This window comes from Chrysochloris asiatica, unplaced genomic scaffold, assembly GCF_000296735.1.
Source record: "Chrysochloris asiatica unplaced genomic scaffold, ChrAsi1.0 scaffold00156, whole genome shotgun sequence".
NCBI classification, from domain to species: domain Eukaryota; kingdom Metazoa; phylum Chordata; class Mammalia; order Afrosoricida; family Chrysochloridae; genus Chrysochloris; species Chrysochloris asiatica.
In genome coordinates, this window is record NW_006408674.1 from 2433055 (window position 1) to 2454931 (window position 21877).

The following is a 21877-nucleotide window of genomic DNA, read 5'->3' on the forward strand; positions in this document are numbered from 1 at the left end:
ACTGCTCCTTGGAAACCCTTTGACAGGGTCGCTATGAGTCGGAACCAACTCGACAGCACTCAACAACAACAATAACAACAAATGATAAAATGAATGAAAACGCAGATGACAGGAAGCAGTAAAATAAAATTTTGGATCTTATCTGACCTCCAATAGCCATGTGACATAGGTAGTTGCCTTTCAGATGTGATATGAGAAGTATGTGACAGGTCCCTATAACAGAAGCATTTCCCTGCTGACTTGTCCCTGTATCCTAACTCCTACCATTAAGATCCACCTTCAGAGGTACAGCATGGATCAACTGAAATCCCCTTTGATAATGCACAGGGCTGAGAAGAAGGGGCTCTGATTTCTTATTAGCTCAATCATGGTCAATACCTTCTTAGGAAATGTAATGCAAGCCCCCGGGGGTAGAGATTGTGTGATCAAAAGGAAAAGAAGCATGAAAGGTCTTGAATAAGGTATTGGAACCTTATTGGACTTCCGTATTGGAACCAAATTTGCTGGCCTAAAAATTGGAACACAGAGTCTAACAAAAGATATTGTTTTCTGATTTATGACATTTTTTCAAATGTTTAACAATGACTCAGCATTGAATCTTTTATCTTTGTTCAGACGATCCCAGAATATCTGGTATAGCTGGCTACATATCATCACCTCCAAATGGCAGACCAAGGAGTGAAGGTTGTGGGGGGCAATTGTAGGAAGAACTCTAAGCAGCCAGGAACTCTGAGGATTAGAGAAGCCCTGGAGCCAAGAGGGAAGTGGGTAGCAGAACTTACCCACAATGCAGCCTAGCCTAGTAACATAGACAATGACTTTTAGATTACAGCTGTTGTTGTTGTTGTTAAGACCCATGAAGTCGGTTCCAACTCACAGTGAACCTGTATAGGCCTTCTGAGAAGGAACTTGTAGATTTAAACCACTGACCTGTGGTTATCAGGCCAATATTGATCCTACAGCACGATATGCCTTTACAAAAGCATCTGCTGTGGCTAAGAAAACATTCTAGTCATCATTCTCTTAATTAAATGCATCTCCCGTATTTTACTTTACCCTTTTACTAAACCTCCAGCAAGAGTCAAACATAAGTGGGACACAAATTACACTGAGAGAGAAGCACAAAGTTTACCATTAAAATAGTAAAATTATACACATGTTTATTCTTTATATATACATTTCCCGGTACTCTGGACAGACAAGTTACATCACCAAGTGGTTTGTTTAAAAGTAGAAGTAAGTGTTGGCAATAGTTATTGCTAGAGTCAGGGAAATTAGGGAGGTTTCACAATATGAAGGGTACTTTTCGCTCAGTAGTATTGCTTCAGGAGAAATAATATTTCAAAGATCTTTCCTGTAGTTTCCAGAAAAGTCAGCCAGCCAGATTTAGGTTCAAACTTCTTGACAAAGCCATTTTCCTGCAAGAGAAGAAATTTAACATCAGTGGAAACCAAGTCTGCTGGAACAGAAAACAAAGAAACTTTCAGTTAAATAATGCAAAGTGTTTATCTTCTCAATACTTTGAATAATTTTTTTTCTTTTGAGCCTCATGATTGTGGTGCAGTGGTTAAAGCACTCATCTGCTAATCCACAGGTTCAAAACCAATAGCTGTTCTACTCTGTGGGAAAAAGATGTAGTCATCTGCTTCTGTAATTATTGGTTGTTGTTAAGTACCATTGAGTTGATTTCCAATTCAAAGAGACTTGTGGTTAGCAGTTTTGTGCTTATCCTACAGAGCCATACCAGGACCCCTCTGTAAATATTTACACTCTTGGGAATCTTATGGGGGCATTTTTACTTTCTCATATTGTTGCTATGACTTGGAATTGATTCAGTAGCAATGGCTTGGTATCTCCCTACTAGACTCTTCCAAAACAGTACTGTACAATAGAAATATAATATAAACTACATATGCATTTTTTATTTTTTAGTACCCACATTTTAAAAAGTAAAAAGAAATAGGCAAAATTATTTTTAAATAAACTTAATTTATATAACCAAGATATTATCATTTCAATATACAATAATATAAAGATTATTAATGAGATATTTGCATTCTTTTTATCGTACAAAATCTTCCCCAAAAAAATTTGTGTATTTTGCTTTTCCAACATATCTCAACTCAGACTAGTCACACTGGCATTGCGCAACAACCACATGTGACCAGCGGATGCTGGGCTAGACAACACCACTCCTGAGTGCAGTTTCCTTTGTGTTCTTTCTTTTTCCTTCTCTACTGTTTACCATTGAAATATGAATTCATGTTTGTAGACTGCATAGTACTGAAATTTATGAGAACCACAATAAATCCAGATTAAATCATGGCCTTGGAGCCCATGAAAAAGTTTTTCATTGCTTTTTCATCCTATTTTTAATGAAACATGTTTGTTCTTCTAAAATAGGCTACCTTAGTGAAGGGGATGCTGTGTTAATTAATTTACCATTTGTAATTATCCAGTACCCTGACTGAGAAGTGTCTCTGAAATCACCCAACCTAATGCCTCCTCATATTTTTACCAATGAAAAAACAGAGACTCAGTGGGGGAGGGGGGGAGACCAAGTAATTTGGTTAGGCTATCTGCTGGTAGCATTATCCATCACAAGGTTTGCAGTTCAAGTCCACCAGCCACTCTCTAGGATAAAGATGAGACTTTTTGCTTCCATAGATGTACAGCCTAAGAAATTCTATAAAGGTTACTTATGAGTCAGAACTGATTCGGCGGCACGGAACAACAACAAGGCTATCCAATTTCTTAGTGTCTGGGCCTACTCTGGAATCTAAGCACTGTCCTTACTATACCATTACATCAACTGCAAATTTTCAACTACCAAAAGGACTGGAATCCTGGTATGGCACCATAGGATAAGCATTGGACTGCTAGCTGCAGGGTCGGTGGTTCAAACCCAACCCACCAGACGCTCCATAGAAATCTTATGCATCACTAGAAGTCAAAACTTAACAACAACAACCAAAAGGATTAGAAAATAGTGAGCATCCAGCAAACACTGGATCTACATCTAGCAATTCCAGGGATTACAAAGATGCCTTCAAGAAGCTGATAACCAAGCTTGCCTAACAATAAAAAGTAGATGTTTGGGAGGGACCTGAGAGCTCCTGGGTGACTTGGAGTCACCTTCATGAGCATCATCGGCAGAGCAGATTAACACCAATCAAGGGCATTGTCCATCCGAGAGCTTGCCCAAGCAAGTCAGCTGCTGCCTCTGTGTTAATGTAGGTCACGCTCTTTCTCCAGGCTGGGAGACACATGATGTCCCACCCTAACAGAGAGAAGAATTTGTTCCCTCTCTTCTTCCTCTTCCCTCTTGCCCGTGCACACTGGTTTCCCATAAGTTCTAAGTTTGCATCCAATTCATTGTTCATTTTTATAAATTCCATGCTAGGCAAGCATACTCAGGCACTCTGAGATGATGTTTATTCTGTTAACAATGATCATTGTCTATTATAACTGGGTCATTAGCATGTCTTCTTCTTATAGACATTCCATTTCTAAAGAAGAAAACCAACAAAGTAGAAAATAGACAAATTCTATTGTATGAAGATTCAAAAAAAAAAATTAAATCTGTTTTAAAACTTCAAAAACTAGACTAAGGACTTCCGGTTTGGCAGCGGGAGAGCAGAGTCAGGTAGGACAGGATCCATGGGGGAGGGGCTGAAAACCCAGAGACGCAGCTCTCACAAAACTGTACCAGAGCTCCGGATCTAGCATAAGGGTAAGGGCATCAGTTTCCCGCAACTGCAAGTAGAAAAATCACAGTATAAAGGAAAACCTTACGATTTAGAAATCGGTCAAGACACGGGACTCCCTCTGCGGCCATCCCGCCCCGGTGGAAGTCAGAGGGCAGAAAGATGGATAAAAAAATCTGAAGAGAGTCTAAGATTCATGCTGGATTACATGAAGAGGAACAACTTAAGAATTATTGGCATTCCGGGACAGGAAGAATCAGAAAAGTCCACAGAGGAGATAGTGGAAGATCTTCTGGAAGAAAATTTCCCTAACATCTTCAAAGATGAAAAGATAAACACTTAAGAAGCTGAAGGTACCCCAGGAAGGATAGACCCCAAAAGAAAATCACCAAGACATATAATAATCAAGCTCTCCAAAATCAAAGACAAGGAGAGAATACTAAAAGCAGCCAGGGAAAAGAGAAATGTTATCTACAAAGGCAAGCAAATCAGATTAAGCTCTGACTATTCAGCAGAAACAATGCAGGAAAGAAGGCAATGGGGAGACATATGCAAAATCCTAAAAGAAAAAAAAACTGCCAACCAAGAATTGTCTATCCAGCAAAAGTGTCAATCAAATACGATGGTGCAATCAAAACATTCCAGGATAAACAGAAGTGAAGATATTTTGCCAAAGCCAATCCAGTACTTCAAAACATCCTAAAGGTAGTTCTTTGGACTGAAAACCAATAAGAACTGACAACAGCCAGAGATTGACAGGTGTGGCAACACCACCTAAAACTCAAACGACGGATAGCAGAGTCCAGAACAGAACAAAATTACAACAATGAACTCAAAGGACCTGGGAGGTCAACCAAAGATCAAAATAATAACAATGTCAAAGAAGGGGGAAATGTAGGAACAGAGATCAGGTGGTGAGGAGGTCAGGTAGATTATAGGATACAAAAGATTGTCTTAAATGGAGGGAAAAGTTAATAGACTATAGATTATCCCAAAGAAAGTTAATACTTTACAACCTACTATAAAAATGAACTTCTAAGCAGAACATGAAAACTAAGAAGAAACTGACAAGAAACAGCACAAAATAACACAAACTCAGCCCAAGGAGGCATGCAGATCAAAGGAATGAACAGCACTACAAAAAATTAACATAATGGCAGCAATTAATTCATACCTATAGATAATTACATTGAATGTCAATGGATTGAATGCACCAGTGAAGAGACAGAGAGTGGCAGAATGGATAAGAAAACAAGATCCTTCAATAAGCTGCCTGCAAGAGACACACCTTACACACAAAGACAAAAACAAATTAAACGTTAAGGGATGGAAAAAAATATACCATGCAAACTGCAACAATAAACAAGCAGGAGTGGCAATACTAATCTCTCATAAAGTAAACTTTAAGACAAAAACCAGCATAAAAGATAAAGAAGGACACTATCTCATGATCAAAGGGTCAATTGAGCAAGACGACATAACCATAATAAATATCTACGCTCCCAATGAAAAAGCACCAAGATATACGAAGCAAACCTTACTAGAATTGAAGAAAGAAATAGATAAATCTGTAATTATAGTGGGAGATTTTAATATGCCACTTTCGAAAAGAGAGAGAACCAGCAGAAAAAAACTCGACAAAGTTACAGAGGAACTAAATAACACAATCAACCAACTTGACCTCATAGATGTGTACTGAGCATTCAACCCAACAACAGCATAATCTACATTCTTCTCCAGTGCACATGGAACATTCTCCAGAATTTACCATGTGTTACGTTATAAAGCAAGCCTTCATAAATTTACAAACATCAAAATACTACAAAGCATCTTTTCAGACCACAATGTTATAAAACTAGAAATCAACAATAAGAAGACCAAGGAAATAAAGTTGAATACATGGAAACTGAATAACACCCTGCTGAAACGTGACTGGGTAAAAGAAGAAATTAAACGTGAATTTACAAAGTCCCTAGAAACAAGCAAGAATGAAAACACAGCGTACCAAAATCTTTGGGACACGGCGAAAGCGGTGCTGAGAGGACAATTTATTGCAATAAATGCACATATCCAAAAAGAGGAAAGAACCAAAATTAACACATTAACACAGCATCTACAACAATTAGAAACAGATCAACAGAGAGAACCTACAGTCAACAAAAGAAAAGAAGTAATAAAGATCAGAGCAGAAATAAATGGGATGGAAAACAGAAAAACTATAGAAAGAATCAATAGGGCAAGAAGCTGGTTCTTTGAAAGGATTAATAAAATTGACAAACCATTAGCAAAACGAACAACAGAAAAGAGGGAGAGGACACAAATAACTTGCGTTAGAAACCACATGGGTGATGTCACACAGAGCCAAAGGATAATAACAGAATACTATGAAGAGTTGTACTCCAACAAATTAAAAAATTTAGAAGAGATGGATACATTTTTAGAAAAACATGACTTACCTAAACTCACTCAGAGTGAAGTAGAAAACTTGAAGAGACCCATAACAAAAGAAGAAATTGATCAGGTCATCAAAAAGCTCTCAATCAAATGAAGTCGAGATCCAGATGGCTTCACAGGTGAGTTCTACCAAACATTCAGGGAAGAGCTGTCACCAATTCTACTCAAATTATTCCAGAATGTAGAAGAGGACAGAAAACTTCCTAATACTTTTCATGAAGCAAGCATAACCCTCATACCAAAACCCGGGAAGGACATCACTAATGAAGAAAATTATAGACCAATATCCCTCATGATCATAGACGCAAAAATTCTCAACAAAAATACTAGCCAACAGAATCCAGCAGCACATCAAAAAAATAATACATCATGACAAAGTGGGTTTCATAAAAGGGATTCAAGGATGGTTCAACATTAGAAAAACAATCAACGTAATCCACCATATAAATAAGAAAAAGGAAAAGAACCACATGATCATATCTATTGATGCAGAAAGGCATTTGACAAAATCCAGCATCCATTCCTGATAAAAACACTCAACAAAGTAGGAATTGAAGGGAAATTCCTCAACATAACCAAGAGCATATATACAAAACCACTCTCAATGGAAAGAAACTGAAAGCCTTCCCTCTGTGAACGGAAACCAGACAAGGATGCCGTTTGTCACCACTCCTATTTAATACTGTTTTGGAAGTCTTAGCCAGAGTTATACAGCATGATAGAGAAATTAAAGGCATCTGAATTGGCAAAGAGGAAGTAAAACTCTATTTGCAGATGATATGATCCTATACATACAAAACCCCAAAGACTCAGTAAAAAAAACTACTAGATATCATTGGAAGATTCAGCAAAGTGGCAGGGTATGAGATCAAACATGCAAAAATCAGTTGGATTCCTCTATAGTGCTGAAAAGGACATTAGGCAAGCAATATCATTTACACTAGCCATCCAAAAGACGAAATATTTAGGAATATGCATAACCAGAGAAATAAAGGATTTATACAAAGAAAATTACAAAACACTACTACAAGAAACCAAAAGAGACTTACAGAAGAGGAAGAACATACCATGTTCCCGCATAGGAAGAGTCAACATCGTGAAAATGTCAATACTGCCCAAAGCAATTTACACATATAATGCAATCCCAATCCAGATTCCAACAACATTCCTCAAAGAGATGGAAAAGATCATTACAAACTTCATATGGAAAGGAAAGAGATCCAGGATAAGCAAATCATTGCTTAAGAAGAAGAACAAGGTTAGAGGCTTCTCCCTGATTTCAAAATTTACTACACGACTACAGTGGTCAAAACAGCCTGGTACTGGTAGAATGAAAGATACATTGATCAATGCAACAGAATCTAGAATCCGGAAATTAGCCCATCCACATACAGCCAACCGATTTTCGACAAAGTGCCTAGGTATATTGCATGGGGAGAAGATAGTCTCTTTAACAGATGGTGCTGGCAGAACTGGAAAGCAATATGCAAAAAATTGAAACAAGAACTTTACCTCACGCCCTATACAAAAACGAACTCAGCATGGATTAAAGACCTAAATATGAATCCCAAAACTATGAAGGTCATCAATGAAAAAATAGGGACAAATGTGAGGGTTCTAATTCAGGGAATACACAGACTACCAAACATTTTGAAAATTACACAAAGAAACGTAGACAAAATAGATGATTGGAACATACTAAAAATTAAAACTTATGTGCATCAAAAGATTTCACTACAAGAGTAGAAAGGGAACCCACAGAATGGGAAAAACTCTTTTGCAACAACACAGCAGAAAAGGGACTCATTTCTAAAATATATAGGAAACTACAACACCTCTACAAGAAAAAGACAACCCAATTAAAAAATGGGCACAGGACATGAACAGACACTTCATCAAGGAGGAGACCCGGGCAGCCAACAAACATAAGAAGAAATGTTCACGTTGACTAGCCATCAGAGAGATGCAAATCAAAACAACAATGAGATATCATCTCACACCAGTAAAAACAGCAACGATAAAAAAAAAGTAGAGGACAATAAATGTTGGAGGGGATGTGGAGAGACTGGGACCCTCCTACATTGTTGGTGGGATTGCAAAATGGTCCAACAACTCTGGAAAGCAATATGGTGCTTCCTCAGAAGGTTGAAAATAGAAATACCTTATGATCCAGCAATTCCTCTACTTGGTATTTACCCACAAGAAATACGAGACATAACCCGAGTAGATCTATGCACACCAGTGTTCATAGCAGCACTATTTACAATAGCAAAAAGATGGAGACAGCCTAAGTGCCCATCAACTGAAGAATGGATAAACAAACAGTGGTGCATATACACAATGGAATACTATGCTATCTTGAAGAACAACAAGGAAGCGGCAAGCCACCACATAACATGGATGAACCTTGAGGACATTATGCTGAGTGAAATTAGTCAGTCACAAAAGGAGAAATACTGCATAAGACCATTATTGTAAAAGACTAAGAAAAAGACCCCACCCAAAAGGGAAAAAAAGCCCAAAAACCAAAAAACTATATATATAATTACTGATCACCGGGATGTATGGAATGAGTGGAGGGGAAGGAGGGAGGGGTAGATAGAGCACAGGGTTGGAAATAGAAACAGGAAAGCTTGGGTGCTGGGGGTGGGGTGGGGCAGGCAATACACAAGAAGGGGGAGGGGAATAGAAGAACAAGGCAGATGGGAGGACAGTTAGGCAGGTTTGCATGGGCTAAGTGGGAGAGAGGTAAATGATGATGTATGCACAACCTTGGAATAACAGGGCTTTGGGCTACAGGGATTGAGGCATGGTTTGAAAGGGTAAAAGAGGGGAAATAATGTTAAGATGCTCGGCTGTCTTTTCAATCTTGGTTTCCCTTGTCTACCATTGTGAAATAGAGACTTGGGGAGGAGGGGGAAGGAATATCCAGAAACATCACAATAGAAAGCTTGTAAGTCTGTCTTCAGTCTATAACTGATTGGAATACCTTAAAGGGGGCTAGAAATTGCCCAGTGAAAGAGACCTCCTGTGGAGCCTTTGCATTGCATAAGACCATAGGTGGAAACCAGAATCCCATCCAGAATTGTCTGAGGTGGGAAATTTCCACTGGAAAGGATGAATAAACCAGCCTGGAGCAGCTAGAAAAACAGAAGATACTTCTTGAAAGAAAGACTGGCAGGAAAAATAAGAAACAATAATGACAGTATGATTGATTGCTACAAGAACAAGTAAGCTGTTCTCCCAGGAGCCATCAAGGCAAGTGGTTGGGTCCCCTCAGAGCACACTCCCTTCCAAGACTAAGACTCAAGGGGAATACATGAGCAGACATGTGGTCTGGCTGGTGACCACACTGGTCATCCATAAGGGGAAGAGGGGTATAAAAACAGCAATGAAGTTGGGAGCTAAGTCCGACCACATTCAATAGACTCCTGTGAACCCGGGAGGAGACCTGGATGGCCAGCAGTTACAGCAAGACCCGGGGATTCCTGGGCCCAGAGGCAGTGACATGGCCACAGAGGACTAGAGTGGAGAATGAAGTGTCCAGCGGATATGAAGTGAGGGGAGATGCACAAGAACACCCATACTTGCAGATAGTACCCACTTGACCTTGCTTCAATGGCTGGATGATCAGAACTCAACTAGAAGAAGAAAGAAGAGGCGGGGGAAAAAGAGTAACCTACAACAATTTGATGAACTTTACCTATACTTATGGATGTAGTAGTCAAAAAAGGGACCAAATCTTTACAGTGAGGATCACTCCTAACCCCTCAGTACACAGGGTTGACAGGGTTGGACAATTTAGACATTGGCTACCCAAAATGGGGGTTCTTTAAAGGCAAGAAGTGACTGGCTTACAAGCTTTCAAGAGGGAGTCTAGTTCTAGACTGGGCAGGGGTAGCTAGAACCTCCACTGAATGATTTCCAATCTGTTGGGACCTGACTGGCAAAAGGTAATGGGGATAAGACTCTTGTGGTATAATAGTGAATCGTTGCCATCAGGACTGACTGTGAGGGTTGGAAATGTAGAGGTAGATGTTTTTTGATTGGTGAGTGATTGATTTTGCAGCCCAGGAACCATCAAGTGAGAAAAGCGGAGAGCATAACCCTACCCAGAGAGGCAGTGATAGCAGGCATAGAGACAGAGATCATGAAGTGGACAGATGGAGTGGCTGGGGACACGGGACTCAGGGAGGGAGAGGGTCTGTGTGATGACGGGGGTGGGGGCAGGCCTGTGGGGTGCATCCTTTGGTTATTTGATGATGCATGGAGGGGATTGTAATCATTGCAATGAAATGAAATATGATAGGATGAATGTGAAGCTCTTCTTCCATGTAAACCCACATAATTCACAATAAAAACTTAAAAAAAAAAAAAAAGACTAGGAAAATATTTGTATTTACCATGAAAGAAGAGAAAATCAGCAAGCCCTAAGTTGAAAAAGCAAAGGCTATCGAGATGGATTGGCATAGTGGCAGCATCAATGGGCTCAAGTGTGGCAACAACTTTGAGGCTTTCCCAGGACCGGGCGGTGTTTCGTTCTGTTGTGCACAGGGTCACTATGAGTCGGTACCAACTCGATGGTACCTAACAACAACAACATTAGAGATAGGAGCCCTGGTGGTACAGTGGTAAAAGCAATTGGTTGTAGAGTGAAAGCTCAACAGTTCAAATCCACCTGCTTCCAAGGTAGAAGGGTGTGGTAGAGTGCTTCTGTGAAGATTTACAGCCTAGGAACCCCACTCTGTCTTCCAGGGCCACTGAGTCAGAATCAACTGGATGGCAGTGCAGAGAGAGGTATGAATCATTTAGTATGTGTATCTGTGTGTTTACTTGGCAGTGGGGAGGGGGTGGAGAATTCAACATTACTAGCAGTCAAAGGTTCACATTTTAATACAATCTTGTTTTGGAAACCAATTAAATTTACCTTATAATTTTATATCTCTTTTAATAATTTTTAATAGTACCAATGGAAGCATAAGATTCTTATGACCTTGTTACATGGACACAATCTTTTTGGGAAGCACTATGTATTCTCAAGAGTCCTGGTGTGATGCTATAGGGTGAGCACTGGACTGCTAACCATAAACAAACCCACCAGTCACTCCTCAGAAACACCATACAGAACCGACTCAACAGTACTTAGCAACACCAATATGTTAAGTATTAAAGCGTTGTTTCTAAGAGGGGAAAATAAAAAACAACATGGATAGCCAACAATTTGGAATTGGTTAAACTAAGATGCATAAAATTGGTGATATACTCTGTAGCCATTAGAAATGTTAACACAGAAATGTGAGGCAATAGTGAAAATATCTATAATGTTACACGAGAATCTTTGAGGTATACCTTAACTCTAATTACATATAATGTACGTATGGAGATATGTTAAAGTGGTAGAGTGATTTTTTTCTCTTTAAAAACATTCCCAGTAATGTTATCTGTGTCTTTAAATTAATATATAAAAATAAATACACAAATAAAGATTTGACATATTATTAAAATAGGAGTAAAACAAGAATGTCCAAGTCTGATTATTTCTAGGGTTAGTAGCAATTTATTAAAATCAGAGTCATGGATTGAAATGTGTCCCCTAAAATATGTGTCATCTTGGCTGGACCATGATTTTCAGTGGCTTGGCAGTTATGTAATGATGTATTTGGCACTTATGTAATGATGTAATCATTCCCCATGATGTGATAGGATGTGATCAGTTATTTAGCTGTAAGGGGATTAGGGTGAGATACAACACTCTTACTCAGTTCACCTCCCTGGACCTAGATTGAAGCCTGCATCTCCTTTATCTTACAAAAAATAAAAAGAGAGAGAAATGAGTGAAGAAGAGGGACCCCCTACCACCCAGAAAGATGAGCAGGAAGCAGAGCACTTCCTTTGTACCTGGGACCCCCAGGCTGGGAAACTCTGAGACCCAGGGAAGGATTGATGACAAGGACCTTCCTTCAGAGCAGACAGAGAGAGAAAGCCTTCACCTATAGCTAGCACCCTGAATTCAGACCTCTAACCTCCTAAACTGGGAAATAATACATTTCTGCTTTTTGATGACACCCATTTGTGACATTTCTGTTTATAGCAGCTCTAGAGAACGAAGACAGTTTTTTCTTGGTTTCAAGAAAGCCTAAAATAACTAACATATGAAGTAATATTTGTTGTTGTTGTTAAGTACTGTTGGGTTGATTCTGACTCATAGCCACCCTGTATAGGGTTTTCGAGGAGGAACTGGTGGGTTTGAACTGCCAACCTTATGGTTCAAAGCCCAGTGCTAATCCTATAGCGCCACACCAGAAGTCCATAAAGTAAGATGCTGTATCAATAATTCAAAGAAATTCAGAGCCTCAGAATTTTTTGCAATATATACAACTAACACAATGTTACTGTCACCTCTCTACAGATGGCTCATTCCTTTATTCAAGAATTAGTTACAGACCACTCACCACATGTCAAGTGCTGATTTAAGCAAGTGAAGAAACTGAAACAACACATGCAGGACCCTTGCCATCAGGAAGCTTAAATTGTCTTCCTTGTCCACCTTTACCATTATTTTCTCCTCTCCCTTTGACACTCTGAAGTGCTGAGAATGGATGGACTCTCACAAGATCTGAATCAGCTAAAATATAACACTAGTTCTCAGAACAGGGCAGAGGCAGAGGGGCCTTGTGGTCCATAGCTTGTCATGAGCCACATAATTGAAAGCCTTTGTATAGTCAATAAAGCACAGGTAACATCTTTCTGGTATTCTCTGCTTTCAGCCAAGATCTAGCTGACATCAGCAAGTATATCCACACATCTTCTTCTGAATCCAGCAGTTTTCTGTCAGTCTACTGCTGCCGCACTTTTTAATTGTCCTTAGCAAAATTTTACTTGCATAGAATAGTAAAGATATTGTCTGATGATTTCCACATTCTGTTGGGTCACTTGTCTTTGGAATGGGCACAAAAAGGGATTTCTTCCAATCAGCTGACCAGGTAGCTGTCTTCCAACTTTCTTGGCCTAGGAGAATAAATGCTTCCAATGCTGCATCAGTTTGTTGAAATATTGCCATTTGTATTCCATCAATTCCAGAAGACTTGTTCTTTGTCAATGCTTTCAGTGCACCTTGGTCTTTTTCCTTCAGTATCATTGGCTTTTGATCAAATGCTGCCTTTTGAAATGGTTGAACACCAACCATTTCTTTTTGGTACAGTGGCTCTCTGTATTCCTTCCATAGTCTTCTGATGCTTTCTGCGTTATTCAATATTTTGCCAGTAGAATCTTCAATATTGCAAGTTGAGGCTTGAATTTTTTTTTCAGTTCTCTCAGCTTGGAAAATGCTGAGTATGTTCTTCCCTTTTGGTTCTCTAACTCCAGATCTTTGCACATTTTATTATAATATTTGACTTTGTCTTTTCAAGCTGCCCTTTGAAATTTTCTATTCAGCTCTTTTACATTCTCATTTCTACCATTTGCTTTATCATCTCTACACTGTAGATGCTAAAGTGTTCAAGAGCAAAGATGTCAGTTTGAAAACTAAGGTGCACTTGTCCCATTCTGTTATACATAAGGTAGCTATGAGTCAGAACTGACTCAATGGCACCTAATCACAACCTCTTTGTGAAGCCAGAGGAGGTCAGACACCACCTCTACACTGTTTTTCCCTATAGATACAATATGTTGTTTTAGGTGGCATCAAGTCAGAACTGACTCATAGCAAACCTATGCACAACAGAACGAAACATTGCCCAATCCTGGGCCAACCTCCCAATTGTTGCCACATTTGAGTCCATTGATGCTGCCACTTGGCCAATCCATCTCACTGGGAAACTTCCTCTTTTTGTCTGACCCTCTACCTTACCAAACATGATATCCTTCTCCAGGGACTGGTCCCTCCTGACAATATGTCCAAAGTATGAGATGAAGTCTGGCCATGCTGGCCTCCAGGGAGCAGTCTAGCTGTCCTTCAAAATTTAATTAAATTGTAGTGTTTCTAGTTGTAGACAAAATAATTTTCTCATTGTTCACTTTAACCATGTATTTAGAACCCATGCCAAACAAATATAGAGGATTGTAGATCGGATAAGGAGCCCTGGAGGCACATTGGTTAAAGCATTCGGCTGCAACCAAGTGGTTGGTGGTTCCAACCCACCACCCTCTCTGGGGGAGAAAGATATGGTAGTCTGCTCCTATAAAGCTAAAAGCTTTGGAAACACTATGGTGCAGTTCTGTAATGTTCTATTGGGTCATTATGAGGCAGAGTCAACTCCATGGCAACTGGTTCATGGGTTATAAGCAGGATTGGTAGTTGTGTGCTATAAGATCAGTGAGTTTTGAGTTTTTTCAGAAGGATAGTAAGTAATGTGGTGCGCTTCTATGTTAACATTGTGAAATGCCTGTCCTACTCTTTCCCTCTTCCTGTGGAACATCTGACCTAGTATAGACATGTGACTGTACCATTTCCCTCTGCAATGAATCATTCAAGAGTAACTTCATTCATGTGAGCAGATTCCTCAACATGACTATGAAAAGAAGATATTCATTTGCCACAGCCATATATGATGAGTCAAAAAATAACAGACTCTATGTCACATGTGAACTGGAAAAGGAATATTCAGGCTGTTTTGCAATGACATCTTAAAGAGTGTTTCTGTCATGTATAGAACCTAAGATATTCATGTGTAAAGTGAAGCATTTAAAACTTGCATATGGGAAAAGGGAAAAAACCTAAATGAGGATTTTTTTGAAGTGAGAGAGAGAGAGAAAGAAAGTGTGTGCACATGTGTAGATTTATATTTCTATCAAGATAGAATAATTTCAGTCTGCCATTCTCATGCCATATGCCCTGGAAGATGTATACATGCCAAGAAGTTCTCAGAGACAATTTCACATCCTCCATTGATGAAGAGTTCCAGGAGCTCACAAGATTTATTGTCAAGAATGTGAATTTTTAAGTACCATTTATTCGCTACCTATTTATTCCAAAGAAAGGTGACCCAACGGAATATGGAAATCATGGAACAATATCTTTAATATCACATGCAAGAAATTTTTGCTGAAGATAATTCAAAAATGGTTGCAGCAGAACATAGACAGGGAGCTGCCAGAAATTTAGGTTGGATTCCGAAGAGGCTGTGGAACTAATGATATCATTGCTGACGTCAGATGGATCTTGGCTGAAAGCAGAAAATATCAGAAATATGTTTTATTTGTTCTTTGACTATGCAAAAGCATTGGACTGTGCAGATCATAACAAACTATGGATAGCATTGCAAAGAATGGGTATTCCAGAATACTTTATTGTGCTTATGAGGAACCTATACATAGACCAAGAGGCAGTCTTTACAGCAGAACAAGGGGACAGTGAATGGTTTAAAATCAGGAAAGATGTGGACGAAGGTTGTATCCTTTCACATACTTACTCTATCTATACGCTGAGCAGAGTCCAAGAAGCTGGATTATATGAAGAAGAACATGGCATCAGGATTGGATGAAGACTCATTAACAACCTGCAATATGCACATGATACAACCTTGCTGGCTGAAAGTGAAGTGGTCTTGAAATACTTACTGATGAAGATCAAAGACCACAGCCTTCAGGATGGATTGCACCTCAGTGTAAAGAAAACAAAAATCCTCACATAGCATCATATTAAATGGAGAAAAGATTGAAGTTGTCAAAGACTTCGTTTTTCTTGAATCCAGAGTCAACACTCATGGAAGCAGCAGTCAAGAAATCAAACAATGGATTTCATTAGGCAAATCTACTGCCAAAGACCTCTTAAAAGTGTTCAAGAGCAAAGAGGTCATTTTGAGAACTAAAGTGTGCCTAATCCAAGCCATGATATTTTCAATAGCCTCATATGCATGTGAAAGTTGGACAGTAAATAAGGAAGACTGTCAAAGAATCTATGCATTTCAATTATGGTGTTGGAGAAGAATATTGAAAGTGCCATGGAGTGCCAGAATAACAAACAAATCTGTATTGGAAGAAGTACAGCCAAAATGCTCCTTAGAAGCTAGAATGACAACTTCATCTCTCATGCGCTGGACACGTTCTTAGGAAGGATCCGTTCCTGGAGAAGAATATCATGCTTGGAAAAGTGGAGGGTCAGCAAAAAAAAAAAAAAAAAGAGGAAGATCCCCAACCAGAATGACTGACAGGGGAGCAATGATAGTTTCAAACATAACAATTGTGAGGATGGTACAGGACCTACCAGTGTCGTGTTCTGTTGAGCGTAGATGGGGTCACTATGAGTTAGAAATGACTGACAGGCACCTAAAAACATTTGTTCCCAATACCATGGTGGATACTGAGGAGAGAGTCCAAGCCCACAAAGAACTTGCAAACTATTCTTTCTCTATAGGCTCACCTATGATCCAATGTCCTAGAGAATTTTTGCCTACAGCTGAAACCTGTACAGTGTGGTGTAGACTTCTGTTAGTCCTTCCTTAAAGCTTTCCACAGCTAACCAGAAGAAAACATGGCCGAGCCTTCTCACGTTCCACCCAACCACAAGACAGGCTGTGTTCTGGGAAGAGTATGATGATTGGAAAAGGGAAGTGGTTTTATTAGTCTTATTACTGTGCAGGAGAACCTTAGATAAGGCACAAACTGCAAAAAGACAATAAGTAAAAGATAAATAACTTTGATACCATCCAACGTGAAAAAGTTCATATTGACTATGACATCTATAGTTTTAAAAGACAAAACTTTTTGTATAACTATAACACATATAAAAATAGTCACTAGCCAGACAATTCAAAAAATCCTACAAATCAGTAAAAGGTAAAGTAACCGAAAAGTTGACAAAAGATATAAACAAGCAATTCTCTGACTAAGAATTACAAATGGAGACAGAGCTAGTCATTCCTGTTCCGCATTGGCTTATTTAAGAGAAGGAGATAATGTTTGTCGTAAGGTGTATGTAATCCAATGTTAATTCTGTGGTCTAAAATTGATAGCTATTAAGCGGTTCCTTAGTAACCCAAACTTGTTTAGTCACAGATGTCAAAATAGACCTTGATGTTTTAAAAGAAGAAGCTTTGTTAAAATGACCTGAGTTTCATCTTCTAGGATCTTGTTTTTCAGCCTTCCATCCCGGGTAGCTCTGGTAGCGTAGTGGTTACCAATCAGGCTGCAAACCTTAAGGTCAGCAATTCGAAACTACCAGCTGTTCTGCGGGAGAAAGATGAGGCTTTCTGCTCCAGGCGACTATAAAGGCAGCTCAAAAAGTAACTCTGCAAAGCTTGTGAGTGAACATGTTGTGTCCAGAACACCTGCTGCATCAAAAGGTTGTAACAAATACAGTTACATTAAAAAGGGGGGGGGGGGGAGAATTACAAGTGGGCAGGAAACATTAAAAAAGGTGCTAAGCCCGAAAAGATGCTTAATTTCATTCAGAAAACATGAATGTAAACAACCATATAGACAAGATATATTTGTTTAACCCAACAGTTTGGGAAAGTTTTGACAGATTTGTTCTTGTTAAGCACTGTCAAGTCAGTTCCTACACTATACTTCTGACCTTGTAATTCAAACTCACCTTGCAGTTGAGTGCTTATCCTACAGCACCACACCAGGACTCCAGTCAACACATAAACCTTTGCAAACACTCAAGTTGGAACACGCTATTCTTCTCCTTTGGACTAGCCCCATTCATATGCATATGGCCTTGGGCCTCTGGCAGGGTGGATTCCAGTAGGCGCAGGTCCACCATTATATGGATTTGACCAGCAGGTCATTGGTTCCTGGCAACTCCAGAAGCTGTCACTCTCCCTTCTGCTGAAATATTTTATCCCATGTCCCTTCTTTCTCTCTCTCACAAAACCTCACAATTTCATAGGTCTGGAGCCATTGCAATGAATCCTGCTCACAGTGCCAACTGCTTAAACCAGGTGGGGACTCTGTTTGACTTCCTCTAACTCCACAAGAAGGAAAGAAGACCAAACCCCAAATCAGCCCAAGGTTGATTCTTATGAAGTGGAGGTCAAACATGCCTTTAAAATTAGTCAGACTTGAAAGCCAATTTAGAAAAATCATCCTTATGATTTTGTTTCTTTAGAACCCCACTCTCTGTACCTCATGTCTTAGGTCGGGTTTTCTAGAGAAGACAAACCAGTGAAACATATATATGTATATATACATACACATATGAAGAGAAGTTTATATCTATATGTACATAGATATAAACTTTGGCAGATTGCTGCTACCTAACATTAGTTGGGGGTGAGGATGGAAGGGTACTGATGTGTAGGAGTCCTGCTGTGGTGCTGTGGGTTAATGCGCTAGACTGCAAAGTGGTTTGAACCGCAAGGTCAGTGGTTCAAGCTCACCAGCTGCTCCTCAGAAACCCTTTAGAGGGTTGCTATGGGTCGGAATCAATTCAATAGAACTTAACAACAATAAAGTAGGGAACCCTATTCAATTCCTGGCCAATGTCCTGCCACCTGACTGTAATTGCGTATTCCTATAATGCTGGACCTTTGAATTGTGGTGTTGGAGGAGAATACTGAAAGTGCCATGGACTGTCAAAAGAACCAATAGATCTGTTTTGGAAGAAGTGCAGCCAGAGTGCTCCTTGGAGGCCAGGATGGCTACGCTTCGTCTCTCCTACTTTGGACATATTGTCAGGAGGGAACAGTCACTGGAGAAGGATGTCATGCTGGGTAAGGTGGACAGTCAGAGAAAAAGAGGAAGACCCCCAATGAGATGGATTGGCCAGGTGGCATCATTGATGGACTCAAGTGTAGCAGTGGTGGTGAGGTTGGCCCAGGATCGGACATTGTTTCATTCTGCTGTGCATGGGGTCGCTATGAGTCGGTTCCGACTCGATGGCACCTGACAACAACAACAATAACAATACTGCTGAACTGGTTTCAGCAGAGTTTCCAGACTGCCTGATTAGGAAGAAAATCTTAACAACCTACTTCCAAAAATCAGTCAGTGGGGATGTATGGATCACGGCTCTCGAATCTGGACCCTATGAGAGGGTTGGTACCTTTGTCCTATGTGTTGAGTTGCTGTGCCTTGGGGAATGATGCAACAGCTCCTTAGACTATTAGTTAGGGACGGAGATGCACTGCAGACTGTAATAAGCTCCTGAGAGGAGTGCTTGGTAGAGCCACTTTGGAGAGCTAAAAAACAAAACCTGGTGTTGTCCAGCTGATTCTGACTCATGGCAGGCAGCCCATGTGTTACAGAGCAGAACTTTTCCACAGGGTTTTCTTCACCTAATATTTTCAGAAGCAAATCACCAGACCTTTCTTCTGTGGGATGGCTGGGTGGGTTCGAACTGCCAGCCTTTAGGTTTGTAGTCAAGCACAAACTGTGGCACCCTGGGACCAATCGAAGAACAAAGATCTAGAAAACCAAAGAACTGCATCTACGTCATGTTCCATCAATTCTATATCCTACTACCTAAATTAGAGAACTCTTCATGTACAGTGTGAAGGCATGTAGAAAGTCATTCGAGGAGTATTCCCTGTAATGTCGTGGTGGTGGAAAGTGGCGTCGAGTCAGTTCTGACCCATTGTGACCCCATATAGGGTTTCTGAGGAACAGCTGGTGAGCTTGAACTCCAGACCCTATGGTTCCAGCAGACTTGACAGCTCAGCGCATTAACTCACAGAGCCACACACCAGGTCTCCACACACTACTCCTTGTGATTGCAAACTGGAAATAACCTAAATTCCCACTAGCTCGAAATGGTCAAATATTCTGTTATTTACATACAGTAGAATCTGTTATAAGATTTTTTAAAATATTATCTGCTTGGACTTTAAAAAAAGCAAGTTGCAGAATAAACACCAAAGATTTGTGGCCTTGGAAAGTCTGTAAGTGTAGCTATGACCTGTAACCAGCTCGGTGGCACTTAATAACTATTTATTGATGGATCATGACAAGCTATAGGTAATAATGCAAAGAATAGGTATTCCAGAACACTTAATTGTGCTCATGGGTAAGTGGTACATAGACCAAAAAGCAGTTGTTTGAGCAGAACAAGGGGATGCTGAATGGTTTAAAATTAGGAAACATGTGCACCAAGTTTGTATTCTTTCCCCATACTGGATTATATGAAGAAGATTGTGGTATCAGGATTGGAGGAAGACTGATGAACAACCTACAATATGCAAATGATACAACCTTATTTGCTGAAAGCGAAGAGGACTTAAAACACTGACGAAGATAAAAGAATACAGCTTTCAGTATGTATAACAACTCAACATAAAGAAAACAAAAATCCTCACAACTGGACCATTAAATAACATCATGGTAAATGGAGAAGTGATTGAAGTTGTCAAAAACTTCATTTTGCTTAGATCCACAATCAACACTCAGGCAAGCAGCAGTCAAGAAATCAATGTATTGCATTAGGCAAATCTGCTGCACAAGACCTCTTTGAAGTGTTCAAGAGCAAAGATGTCAGTTTGAGGACTAAGGTGCACCTGACCCAAGTAGTGTCATTTTCAGTTGCCTCAAATGCATGTGAAAATTGAACAGTGAATAATGAAGAGCATAGAAGAATTGATGAATTTGAGTTATGGTATTGGAGAAGAATATTGAAAGTACCATGGATGCCAGAAGAACAAACAGATCTGGGGTGAAAGAAGTGCAGCCAGAGTGCTCCTTAGATGCCAGGATGGTGAGACTTTGTCTCTCATACTTCAGACATGTTTTCAGGAGTGACCAACCCCTGGTAAAGTGGAGGGTTAGCAAAGAAGAGGAAGACCCCCAACAAGATGGACTGGTACCGTGGCAACAGCAGTGGGCTGAAGCATTGTGAGGACGGTGCTGGACTGGGCAGTATTTTGTTCTGTTGTGCATAGGGTCTCTGTAAGTCAACGTTAGCTCAACAGCACCTAACATCAACAACAACTATTCATTTATACATTAAAACATTTTCAGTACTGCATCCCTGGCTAATTGGCATAACAGTACCACACTAAGACGGTGTCTTAGTGTGGTACTGTATGATAAGCACTGGACTTCTAACTGTAAGGTCAGTGGTTCAAAGTAGCTATGAGTCAGAAATGACTGGATGACACTTCAGGACAACAACAAATCCACAAAGACAATATTTTACATCCTACTTCAGTGAGTCACGACTGGGATCTTAAAAGCTCATGAGTGGCCATCTAAGGTGCAACTATTGGTCTCGACTTGTCTGGAGAAAGGAAAAGTGATGAAAATGGAAGATGTTTGGAAACAGTTAGGCCAATGGACTAATGGAAGCCATGAACATCAGTCCCCATGACCCTGAAACCAGAAGAACTAGATGGTGTCTGACTACCACTGCCAACTGCTCTGAAAGGGCTCACATGAGAAGGTCCTGTATAGAGTGAGAGAAAATGTGGGAAAAACTCATAATCATGACTAAAACGAGATTTACTGCTAAGACTGAGACTGCTAGAACCCCAAGACTATGGCCCTTCGTCACACCTGTGACTCAATTTTCAGCCAAGCATTACATAGATATATGAGAGGACAACAACACTAACGAGGTATGCACACCTTAGAAAGGTCAACTATTTGAAATCAAAAGGGCAGTATCTACCTAAGGACAAAATCCAGAAAGATTGGGAAAGAAGGAGGAATGGAAAGGGGAAACACAGTGTAGAAGCAGGCTGGGTGATCAGCACTGAGAGATGATCAATTATTAAGAGGAAACCAAATGTGTAATTTGTTGGATGTAAAACTGAATCTGCTCCATAAACCTTCACTCAGTT

General features: G+C 39.9%; 1 protein-coding gene across 1 annotated transcript in view; it reads right to left on the reverse strand.

Moving 5' to 3' along the window:
- Positions 1-1310: 1310 nt before the first annotated feature.
- BCL2A1 (BCL2-related protein A1) overlaps positions 1311-21877 on the reverse strand; it is a 22952-nt gene continuing 2385 nt past the window's right edge. The window contains exon 2 of the mRNA XM_006870902.1: positions 1311-1418. Within this exon, the coding sequence (XP_006870964.1) occupies positions 1311-1418 (108 nt within the window). The remainder of the gene's footprint in view (positions 1419-21877) is intronic.